At 39.9% G+C, this 12,470-nt stretch overlaps 1 protein-coding gene across 6 annotated transcripts in view; it reads left to right on the top strand.

Annotated features, from left to right (window-relative positions):
* FAT3 (FAT atypical cadherin 3) overlaps positions 1-12,470 on the top strand; it is a 633,732-nt gene that overhangs the window by 591,706 nt on the left and 29,556 nt on the right. For 5 of the 6 annotated variants that reach the window (XM_074335615.1, XM_019737552.2, XM_019737551.2 and 2 more), the window contains 2 exons: positions 5,520-5,654; positions 7,481-7,638. In XM_074335615.1, coding sequence (XP_074191716.1) covers positions 5,520-5,654; positions 7,481-7,638 — 293 coding nt within the window. The remainder of the gene's footprint in view (positions 1-5,519; positions 5,655-7,480; positions 7,639-12,470) is intronic. The other variant, XM_074335616.1, reaches the window with a different exon arrangement.

The following is a 12,470-nucleotide window of genomic DNA, read 5'->3' as shown; positions in this document are numbered from 1 at the left end:
AGCAGTCCCAGTACCATAGGTGATTTCGAATAACCTTCAGTGTTGTCTCTGAATCTTGACCAAGTTCCTCCTGCAAACTAGAAGGTTTCTATTTTTCATTCATAACAGATAGGTCTCTCTGCAGGTCCCTCATCTCCACCACGGAATCCCAAAGTGTGAGGAGAAGTTGGGAGGTATTCCCCCCCTCCACCCCCCTGGTGGTGATGCCAGCTTCTCAGCATGTGGATATTCCCTCATGTATTTCTCCCACACACCACTGCCCCAGGGAGGTTGTCTTTAATGAAACTACACTTAGCCTTTAGCAAAATCATCCAGAAAGTATGGTTGAGCCAAGCAAACACATTACAGATGATTCTGTGCTTCTGGGAGAACCACCAGGGACCACTTCAAAGCCAAGAGACCTTAAGAGAATGTTTTAAAATTTTAGGCAGGCCAGGAATTAAGAGGGAAGCTTATTGACTTTTGTGGCATTTGCCGAGATACAACATCTTGGTAAAATGTATGCATTCAGGGTGTTTACCATTTAGTGATTGGGGTTTCAGTGTAATGTTTACCATTGATTTACCATTAGTTATTGGATTCCCAATATAATGATGCAGAAACATAAATCAAGAGGTTGAATCAGAGATAATAATCACAACTAGATACTGATGTGTTCGCTAAAGGCATAAACTTACTCCAAGGGCCTGTGGCAATGCTGGGGAGATGAAGGAGAAGAGTCACTAACTACGTAGCGAGAACCTTCTAAAACCTCAAGAGGATTACCTTTCTCCTCCCTGCAGGTTCCAAAGCTCTGAAGCTTCTGCTCAAGTGAGTTGTATGTTGTTAACTCTTAGAGAGTGACCTAAATTTCTATCTGAGCCAAACTTCAGAAAGTGGAAAGCCTTCTTTTGGAGAATGGCCACATCGTGTACATGTTCCTCTCTTGGAGAGACTGTAGGAAAAGAAGAACACTTCCGCCCGTGACAAGGTGGTCCAGGGGTTTCCACAGCTACGTGTGGCCTGTGATGCTAATTAATTGAAAGCTCCAGGTTTTATTTCACGCCTCCCATGCACGTAGTATTTCATATTATTTGTCAATTGAAATAAGTTATGAATTGGACCCAAAAATGATGGCAGAAAAATAATTGCACTCATGTTGCGTCTCTGCCATGTTGCTGAGTCAAGCTAGTATCCCCGGTTTGGGGACCTTTTAGTAATAATTTTTTACTATAAACTTTTATCTTTGCAAGCTGCTTTCACATATATTAGTCCATTTAGTTCTCACAGCTCTAGGAAGAATCATTATCCTCATTTTTCAGAAAAAGAAATTGAGACCCAGCGACGTCAAGTGACTTGTTCAGAGTCATACAGTAAATAAATTTAACAACTAGTCAGGGCCACAAGCCACGTGTGCCGCTTGTCAAACAGCACCATTTTCTATTACACTACTCCAGGGAACAGAGCTTTCTCTGCCTGCTTTATGTTCTGACAGTTGCTAAAATGTCTGCTGTTTCTGTCCTGCCCCGACATACAACAAATGGCATCAGCTGGTTTGATAAACTGGGACCCTTCTCCCTTCATGCTCATTCTGGCACCAAATTGATGGATGCCTGGGGATGCAGAACATGTAGGTCTAGAGCCCACATCCCCCAAGCTGTCACGGATCACAGCGCAAGTTAATTAAACCTGGGTTATTTAATGATAGTTAATAAGATAAACTTCTTCCCGGAAGCCAATGGGAGCAGACACAGTTGCCTCTTCACTGGTGCTCGGGAGCTGATGAGGCACTTTCTGCCACCAAAGAGAGGGTCTGTGAAGCTCTTTGCAATGGTAGGTATATACACTTCCCTGAAAAGGGAATGACATAAACATATGATTTCTGAACACCAGTTAACCCCTCAGCATTCATTTCAAGCATACTGGATTGTATGTTGCTAGAGAATTTAATGCTTTGGCTGGAAAGATGGTTGTTCTCTCCAGGAATGTGTCCCCGGGACCCAGATCAGGGTACATCTTGAGGGTGAGGGCCACACAACATTGTTCAGGTGCTGGCATACAAAGGTCAAGTTCCTCTGACAATATGTGTTTCAGGAAGGACCTGGTTTCTTATCAGAGTTAATAGAGAGGGAACAATATCGCATATGGGAAGTATTTAGTTAGGGGAAACCTTTTTTTCAGTAACTAAAGGTCTCTCTCTACTGGGAATAGACTGCATTTTGTGCACATGCTCATATCGGCCCCTGCTAAGGAGGCCGTCACATTTACACTGACCTCTGACTCTAATCTTCCTTCTTACGTCCTTGAGCCACAAGAGCGTGGACTGTGAGCCGAACGAGCTGACAGCAGCAGCTGGAGACCGAATGTTTATGGCACCTCCCATCTAGGACTGGGGCTGGGGAGGAGGCCCCAGAGGCTTTTTAGAGCATCTAGACACAGATCCCTTGCCAAGAGCTGTCCCCTTTACCTTAAAATAAAACCTACGAAAAAGAAAAAGAAAGAAAAATAACCTATTAGAGTCAGTGGCTGCTAGAATAAATAGAAATGCACATTATTATGTAGCTAATATTTATATGCACATAGTATAATATTCATATTAATATATGTTTAGATATCCTCTAGCTAGAGTTTTTATAACAGGGATTGTATCTAACATAATCCATTAATATAATAGATTAAATTATATGGGTTCTATGGTTATGACTTAAGGAAAGAAGAAAAAGAGCTGTGAGTTTGAAGTTCAGTTGTGAGTCGAAGTGGCTTTGTGATTTAACCCAATATAAGGGATATGGGTGATAAAGTGAAAAGTCTTGTGCTAATTACCAGAGCAGGACTAATGGCAAGAGAGATTGTCAAAACATGTGAAAAGAAGGGAGAAGTACTCAAATGTTGTATTTATTTTGACATGCAGTGTTTAGCTTTTATATATAATATGCACTTAATAGCTCTTAAAAAATGTTATCATAATTCTTGTAAGAGAAAGTAGCTTTGCTATCATGGGTCTGAAATTATCGAGCCCTCTTCTCCCCTTTGAAACAGTGGCTTTTAAACTGGGTTTTTGATAATGCAATGTAGCCATTGCATTAGAGCAGAAAAGACCATGACTGTAATATACCAGAGGTGCCAAAAGAATGTATACAAGTGGACACTTTGGTCAATGTTGCTCAAGCAATAGGTTGCCATAATCAGAAGTGTCTAGACGCTGATGGTAACCACTTTGAGCACCTCTTGTAATTGCAGAAGTCAAATGTGACTTGTATTCATCTTTTGTTATCAGTACATATTATTACAATTTTAACAATTTTTTTCTTTTTTTTAAATGTGTGTACATTTTTTTGGCACCCTCTGTATATAGCTGTATCTCAGAAATGTAGAAATTTATAGAAAGGATATCCTTAGGCTGGCTGAAATAGAACATGGAAAGGAGCATGTCCATGAAATGGGAAATAACAGGTTTCTTAAATACATAAATCAGTGTTTCTGTATCTAATTGGAAGGAAACATCCCGGTGATCTAGAGTTCCCTCAATTTGATGTTATGCATTTTGTGGTTATTTATGCACATTGCCACCACCATGTGCTCCGTTTGCATTTTTTGAGCATACACTAACTAGTCAACATTTAGGAGCAAATTGGAAGTATGTAGGCCGTCAGAAGCTGAAAGGAAGCCACTCACAGAGACAGCAAAATGTCAGATGATAGAATTGAGAACACCTTGAATAAGCATAAACACATGAATGCAGTTAAGCCACTAACTATAGATGGTGCATTCCCATGAAACACAGTTCCTTCTTACTCAAAGGATCTCATCCTTCAAGCCCCCTTCAAGCCCATGTTTAAAATGCTCCCATCCTTTGCGAGGCCTTCTGACATTCTCCCAGGAAACACAACTGTTCTTTCTCTGGTACTACCATTGCACTCAAATATGTCTAGCAAAGCAGTTACTTTACTGGATTGTAATCATGTGTTTGGGTGTTGTTTCCTGAGGGGAGGAAGGGGCAGGATCATTTCCTTTCATCTTTATATGTCCAGGCCTATCACATCATTGGCCTTAAAAGTTATTTGTTGAATGAATGCACCAAAAGTTGCTTAAAAACTCGTTAGCAAAAACCTCTCAAAACACATCATGAGGTGATTAAACAGCTTTTTGAAGTATTGTAAATATTTATAAATAAGTAGCAGGAATAAAGGTTTCTTGGAACGGAAATAGGAAGATATATTTCAGGGCCCTTACGTCTTTTACAACCATTTGTAGAAATCACACTAAATTTTCAGTTAAAAATCCCTTCATCTTTGAAGATTTTGTAAGCTGGATCATTGCCAAGAGTATCTTTTTTGGCTGAGCTCTAAATCAGTGGAAAATAGGATTTATGAATTCTGAGTTTGCCGGTGCTACTTACATTATGCTTCCCCAGGATTACAGTTCTTCAAATGTTTGTATGTTGTTAGCATTAAATTTTTGCTTTCTCCTGGACAAAGAAGTGACTGTATAATAGGACAACATGCTTAATGGTGAGGAAAGAGTTTGGATGGAAAGGGGTACAATAATGGGCCAGATCTTGCTGAGGAAAAGAGCTGCTGCTGGTCGGCCTGGTCTCAGTTCACAGAGAAGCAGCGCTCCTCTAGGCCCCTGTTACCTCATTGTGGGTTATTTTTCATTTGTGTCTCCTTTTCTGTCGTACTTTTACCGCTTCAACTCTCACCAAGCTGAAAGTGGTCTCATTATGTTTGAAGTATCCAAGACCTTTGAAAAGAGCACTTCTTTCAGTGGACCCGTATTCGCCATGGCCAGAGTTCTGAAATATCTCACTTGGGGCCTGAATTCTGCCTTAATCAGTTAATCTGCTTTCCAGGATTTCCTGTGTGAGGGATTAACCTTTTATCTTACTGTGCTGTGAACATCGAACAAGTAAAAAGGAAGCCTTCCTTTGCCAAGGATAATGCTACTATTTTTGACAACCAGTAGGGCACATTTACAGCAAATCAATACAATAGCATCTCACAGAAGAGATTAGGAAACAATGTGAATTGTGCTTTCACAATTTAGAATTAGTCATACTTTTCTTTAGAAACATCTTTTCTCCCCCTCTGAGAACAACAGCTAACATCTTCTGATGTCTACCCCTAATTTTTCAGGGGTATAGAAGAAATCTAAATGCAAGTGACGCATTCAAATGGCCACCAGTATGCAGGAACCCCACTCCAAGAAATACTACCAGAGTTTATGTAGTGTGTGTTGTTGTTTTTTTCAGATGAACTTGGTCCAGTCACAACCTTAGCATATTTTAGCCTAAAAGTAGACACTCCATTTTCTCTTTGCACCCAAGCTCCTTCAGTCTAACAGTGAGCTTTGGGTAGATGCAGGGACCTTTGATGGGCACCCACAGCCGGGAAAGCCCACTGAGGTACTCCAGCTTCTGGGTGGCCTCTTTGTCTTTTAGCTCAGAGCTTGTAGAGCCCAGTTCTTGAAACATTCTGTGTTCCCTGGAGTGTAGGGTGATTCCCTTTGTACTGATCATGCGTGTCCCCCCTTTGTCACAGGAGGACTGTGCCCGGGGTCCAACGATCCTTGCGTGGAGAAGCCGTGTCCTGGGGACATGCAGTGTGTCAGTTACGAAGCCAGCAGGAGGCCATTTCTCTGCCAGTGTCCACCGGGGAAGCTCGGAGAGTGCTCAGGTGCAGAGTGCGATGGAATGACAAGGGTCTAAATTCATGTACCTGAAGTATTTGCCCTTGAGTAAATTACACTGCCCTAGCCCTTCCAGAAGATATTTCTGTCTGCATGCAACATTTCCTTCAGAGTAGACCGCAGTTAACATCCACCCTCAAATGTGTTTGGGACTTACTGCCACTGCAAACTGCTAAGGATACATGCAGTGACTGTGGACTCCTTATAGTATAATGGGGAGACCACAACATGTCAGTCATGTCGCATGGATGTAAGGGTGTGAAATTATGGGACATAGAGGGCTATTGGTTAGGCAGAGGAGTTGGGGTATCTGTGGCATGACCTTTGAAGTTCAGAGGGCTGCATAAACCCATAAGCACACAAGAAGGTAGAGCTATGCCAGTCCCGGTGACCTTTCCTAGGGAAAGCCCAGCCTAAAGCACCAAGTAAGCAGACTCTCCACTAGAAATGTCTAACTAACTGCATGTCACCCAAAGGAGAGGTGCTCACCTCTGGGTCTTAAAGAAAGAAAAAAATAAGCTTTTATGTTATTTCAACCCAAATAATCCTGTTTCTGATCGTCACTCAATTTCAGACTTCATTTGATTCACATATTCTCTACCACTTTTTTCTTCTAAAAATAGTATTGTTCATTTCTGGTACCAATAGAACCCTCTTTTTGGTAGAGGCTATACTTAAAATACAGGTACACTGATAACTGATAACCAAATTTAGAATCCAAGAAGTATTTATTGAGTAATGATTATAATAGTAGTTATAGTGGGAATAAAAAAATAATTATGACCAGTATTAAAAAGGCACTTTGCTAAGCAGTAGGTTCTAGAAATTCAGCCTTTGCAAGAGAAGCACTGTTCTTAAAAATGGAAGCCAAAGCTTTCATAGTTGATTTTAAGAGCAGAGCTGCCCGTGAAGCGAAGGGATCACCAGCATACTTGCCTTTGAAGTCATCTAAGGCTTAGACTTAAAAGATATTCTGTCCCTACCCCAACATACAGGCCATGCATAGAGCAGGTACAGTATGTAGGATGACAGTACAGCCAAGCCACCTAACTTTAGATGTCACTTTCTGCCCATCCCCCTTACCCTTTCTATATAGAAAACTTTTAATGGTCCATAATTATCGTCTGTTTGGTAGATTTGCACACTTTCCACTTTTCATCCCAGCAAGACAACTTTGCAGTTATTACTTTGCTTATTAAAACATAAAGTTGGAGGTAGTATCAAAAAGAGGACGAACTGAGAATTGGGCAATGTGAGTAGGACAAAAATTCTGGGAGGAGAAACCTTGAAATTAAAGGTCAGAAGGTATAACTGTGACTTCACGTGACATGAACTTCCTTTATATCAGCTACCTTTTTTTTTACATTAGTGCAGATGTCATAATTTGGCTATTTTGCATTAGAATACATGGGGAATATGGTTGTGTTACCTACGGAATTGAAAATTCTTGAGTGCCTCAGTGATAGGGGTGGACATAAAGAGGTATCCTTTAATAGTGCTCATTATAGAAAATGGGAACTAGGAATTTAGCAACACTAAGAAAATTCTGCTTATAGAGTTTACCAAGTTTCCCTTGGCATTAGACAACTAAGATTTTTTGGCATCTGACTAGTTAATATATTTTTCACTTTGAAATTAGAGTATGGCCTGAAATGGAGAACCAGTTTTTAATCAAAAATGGTTCTCCTCAATGCCTTCATTAACTTCCATGGTCTTTAATCAACTTACTTGGTAGTTGTTGGGTGATTTCATGTGTCCCTGCTCATTTCTGGAAGTTAAAAGCGTATGTGTCTTCTCATAATGGTCTTTTCAGGGCACACTTCTCTCAGTTTTGCTGGAAACAGTTACATCAAATACCGGCTTTCTGAAAATAGCAAAGAAGAGGACTTTAAACTCGCTCTGCGTCTGCGAACACTGCAAAGCAATGGGATTATAATGTACACCAGAGCAAATCCCTGCATAATTCTGAAGGTAATTAACGTGGGTTATCTTTTCCTGCAGTCAGTTCTCATGTTAATATTTTGGCTCTTGGGTTGGGGACTGCTGAAATCGTTTTGTCTTTCAAATTCAGAACACCAAAAGCTGACTTTAGGGCAAAGGGGAGCAGCAGCAGAACTGGGCAGTGTGCCAACACCCCATTTCCTTTGTACATTCAGCTTCAAAATTGGCTCTTGGTAGATTGGGGCATCTCTCTAGAGTGAGTTCAAGGGCCGGCCTCCTTTGAGCTGTAATCACTCAACAGTTCATTAGAATGTATCTCCTAATCAATTCCACAGTAGGGGTGGTCCTTTAGAAAGAGTGGCTCTATATTCTTCTACCGCATGGGTCTATCCCCACTGACCTCTGAAAGCAACTTCTGTTCTTGCTCAGGGAGGAAGTTGGAGATTTGGGGCATAGAAGATTCCATATGTCCCATCATGACCTTAGTAACCCAATTTTTTAAATCATTCCCAGCCTCGGAAACCTTCCAAAGGCAGCCAGATTTCCTATAGAGTGAGTCTGGCATTTGTACTCAGCTCAGAACTTCTGGTGCCTTCATGAAAACAACAATTATACTAACAGCTTTATATAAACATTTGAGTTTTATTATAAAGTTAATATAATAAATTTGTTATGTGTATGATTATCCCCATTTGATGAAATAGACGATGGAGGTTCAGCGAGGTTAAGTTATTTACCCAAGGTTGCATAGCTAATAAGTGGTAAGGCCTGGACATTCCCTCCTGTCTCTCTCAGTCCATTCTCTTAAATTCCATCCTCTCCCCCTACTCTCAGTCTTACCACTACAACTCATTTTATAAAAATAAAAAAAATCATATTCTGGACATCTGTAGGCCAGATTAAACCCTCCAGTATTGGGAGGAGAAGGGAGAAGAAGGAAGGAGAGATGTTTAATCTAATGTTATTCTTACCACGTTGCTATATCAGTCCATTGTAAGTGCATTCAGAGACACGCTGAGTCTGTCCAGCAGGAAATACCTGTTCAAGCGGAAATGGCTAGCAATGTTTCCTTCCTAGGATTCTATCATTAGGCTTAATTGGGATGATGGTGGACCTTTCTAGCTTCTGTCCTTTGATTGTTTCATAGGTCACATTCAAGTCGATCAGGTGGCCCAGACTTTAATCCTGGAGGGAGAAAAGTATATAGGACATTGAATGCCAGTGGCTTCCCCTATAACATTTGTAGACTTTTACTTACCCACTTGTGGTATTGCCAGGTATTATTTGGAGGCCAAGAGTGAGTGATCAGGGAATTAGTGTTTAAAAGTTGGCTACTTTTGTGGGGAATCTCCCACTATCATTACTCATTTGACTCAGATAATGATTTCAGTTCTGGAAAGGAAAGCAGTATTTTTAAAAGAAAGCAAGAGACACTCTGGATGTGCAGTTTTAGAGAACAATCAATTCAAATCAAATATTCATGGTAGAAGAAAAAAATCTCGAAGGCCTAAGTCCCGTCTTTATTCCGTGCTGGCCCCAAAGCACCTTACCTTCGGTCATTAGATCACTTCCTAAACAGCCCTGTGAGGTCGGGGTTGGTATAATTGCTTGTAAAATGCACATCCCTTTCAGAGATACCAACTCCTTGGGGCTCTGCTTGGATGTCCCCGACTTTCCTCTTTTCTCCGTCAGCCTCTAACATGGCTGGTGGTTGCATCCTTATGAGGCAAATACTTTGTATTAGCAAATCTCTTATATAGCATTAAATTTGAGAGAGAGAAAAAAAAACATTGGACCTGGATGGCTTGACCCTAAAATGGAGCTTGTCATTTGACACTTCACTGGCAAATGTCTAAAATGTGCTGATCCCTGGGGATGGAAAAAAAGAATAATTAAACCTTTTAGGCAGCTCTAGCTCCTATGGTAGATTGTATTTCATGAAACAAGCATGTGTCTGAAAGTAAATTGAATCTCTATAAATGGAATTCTTATAAACTAGGGATGGTTGCTATTTGAAGGGAGACTCTCATTAATCCTTTTGTGATGTGAATAATCGCCCCCATTCTGTCTGTTCTGTAAGTTTGCTTTTCATATGTTGGGCTTACCCAAAGCAGAACACAGCTGTACTGAACTAATGCAGATATTCTCCTGTAGTCGCCAGGAATATCCACTTAGGGGATTTGAATCTGTTTGCTTAACATTTTCAGCCTCATGCAAGATTTAATTTCATTGGTTTTAGGTATGGTATGTGCCTTGTACTTTGGTTCAACGACTATATTGAAATGCTTTGTTTAAAGTGCACTCTTGGTTGTTTATATTTTCCCAGTTAGAGCACATTCTCTAAAAAGTACTTAAGACAATCAGTACAGTGAAGGGCACCCCTTGAAGACTGTTAAGAACTGCACGGAGACCTCAAGAAGTGAAAATGCTCATGAACAGGCAGAACTGATATCTCTAGTAGCAATAAAGGTGCTCGTTCTTCTGTTTACCATTGATACCCTGGTTACTTCCAAAAGAGATTCCAGTTTTACTATAAACACCCAAATGCAATAAAAATCAAAGCACCGTTAAGATAAAAACAAAAGATTCAGAGCCAACCCATGAAGTGGGAAGGGCAAAATATCATTGAAAAATATAGACCAAGGGTTGCTACTTCAGTTGAACACAAACCATAACTCTGAGTTTCCTGGCAGCCAAAGCAAGAATGAAAATGGTGGGATTGGTTCTGTGGCTCTCCTAAACCTATAATAGAAAACATGTCACATCATGAAGAGAGATTTGCCAGACACAGCTAGCTTTTTCCCTATTCCAGTCTTTCAGGTCCAGTATTAGAGCAAAAGCACACTTCCTTCGTTGTTAATCTAGAAATATCACATATTTTATCTTTTGGGGAAGTCGTGTATTATATATTGCTTCATTTTGATGAGTCTCAAGTATGGCTAGCTTAAGACTCCAGGATTCAACGGAAGATGGTCAGGGACAATTCATTTGGTTTTTAAAACAGCCCACTTGGGAAAGTATATAGTTTACTGCCCATGATGAGCAAAAAATGAGTATTTATCTTTAGGTTTATTTGAATGACTAGAGTGAGATTCAGTGCTCATATCTTTTCAGCTTATCTCCAGTGCCGTTTTCACCCTGTCAGAGTGAGTCACATGCAAGGAGTGTGAACATCAGGGGTGGTTTATCATCCAGTCTGCTTTACCCTTAATCTGTTCACAGATATTTATTTACTAATGACTGTTTTTCTTAAGAGATAGGAAAGTGAAATACTTGCTTTTCATTTACTGAATGATTATAAATTCGAGTTTTTCATCAAAATAAAATTCCATTGATTTTTAAAAACAAAAAACAACAGCCCACTTGGACTGTCCAGATCTTTCTTTTTTTTTTTAAATTTATTGGGGTGACAACTATTAGTAAAATTACATAGATTTCAGGTGTACAATTCTGTACTACATCATCTATAAATCCCATTGTGTGTTCACCACCCAGAGTCAGTTCTCCTTCCATCACCATATATTTCATCCCCCTTACCCTCATCTCCCACCCCCCTCAGAAGAGTAACAAGGAAGCTCCTCACAAGATTCCAGAGTTCTGAGCAGAGTACCACTGAGAAGTGAGTTAACATGTTACAATAATAATAAAATACCGAAAAGTTAACAAAGTGTTTTCACATACATGTATTTTTTATTCTCACTCTCCCGTGTATAGATCTTTTTTTAACCTGTGAGGAAACAGGTTCAAAGAAATTCTGTGACTTGCCCAAAGTGACAGCTAGTCAGTAGGGCCTCTGACAGAGGCAAACAGGCTGGGAGTACTACAAGTGTTTATCAAAAGAAAAGACTTGGAGCGCTGGTATGATAATTTATTCATTCAAAACATATTTTTGAGCACTTACTGTGTGCCAGATAGCTATTAATGGCAGCCTTGAAAACAGGTTTTTATAAAGTCCCCTCTGGAAAGAATATGTAATAACCCTTTATATGTGTTATGATTGTGGTCATTTCCTAGAGCCACACACCAAGGATCTGAAGAAATGAGACCGTTAGCATACTTTGAACTTTTTTTACCCAAAATCCTGTTTTCCTGCAAGATAACTAACTTCTTGCCACTCTGATATGTTGTCTCCCAAGCTGCAATCCACTGAAGATCTGAGTTAAAGCACATCAGTGATTTGAAACAACCCTGAGCACCTAAATATTTTGTAACATTAGGGCTATGCTCTCCAAATTATGCATTACATTGAACAAATTGCCTATCTCCCCCACCCAGTACATCATTTCAGATCATTGCTATGGCTTTTTCTTACAGTTTCATGCATACCCCAATTTCTACTAAAATATCTCTCCCTTTGATTTGAGAAAGCTTTGTCCTCTTAAAAGAGAGATCCTTTAAAACTGGGTAAGCCCTATTCTGAAGACAGAGAAAAATTAAATATGATCAGAGTATAATTTTCCAGTATGAGAGGATATAAAAGCATTCTTTTCTCTCCATGGTATAATATACTTGTGAAATAGCAAACGATTAACTTTTTGTAAGGCAGCTTTGGGCATCAGTGTTCTAGTTTGTCAGCTAAACAAGGCTTATAATTCCAAACTCCTCGAATTTTCAAGATACAAATGAATTTTATCTTTAAAAAAGCTGGGGATCATGTAGGCCTCTGGCTTCATATTTATTCAGTGGTGTTTCTGCTGGTATTTCTTTCAACAGAAAAAAAAAGGGGGAAACGTAACAGTGCTCAGTGTCAGTATGCGATAACTTTATGTTTCTTAGTTACAGAGCTTCAGTGTATGTGAGTATATCAGAGCCATATCCGATCTCCTGGGTAAATTTGTAACTTGGTTATTATCCCAAGAGGT

Source organism: Rhinolophus sinicus, linkage group LG06 (assembly GCF_036562045.2).
Source record: "Rhinolophus sinicus isolate RSC01 linkage group LG06, ASM3656204v1, whole genome shotgun sequence".
Lineage (NCBI taxonomy): Eukaryota > Metazoa > Chordata > Mammalia > Chiroptera > Rhinolophidae > Rhinolophus > Rhinolophus sinicus.
Note: the sequence above shows the minus strand (reverse complement) of the source record. Positions and strands in the feature narration are given on the sequence as shown.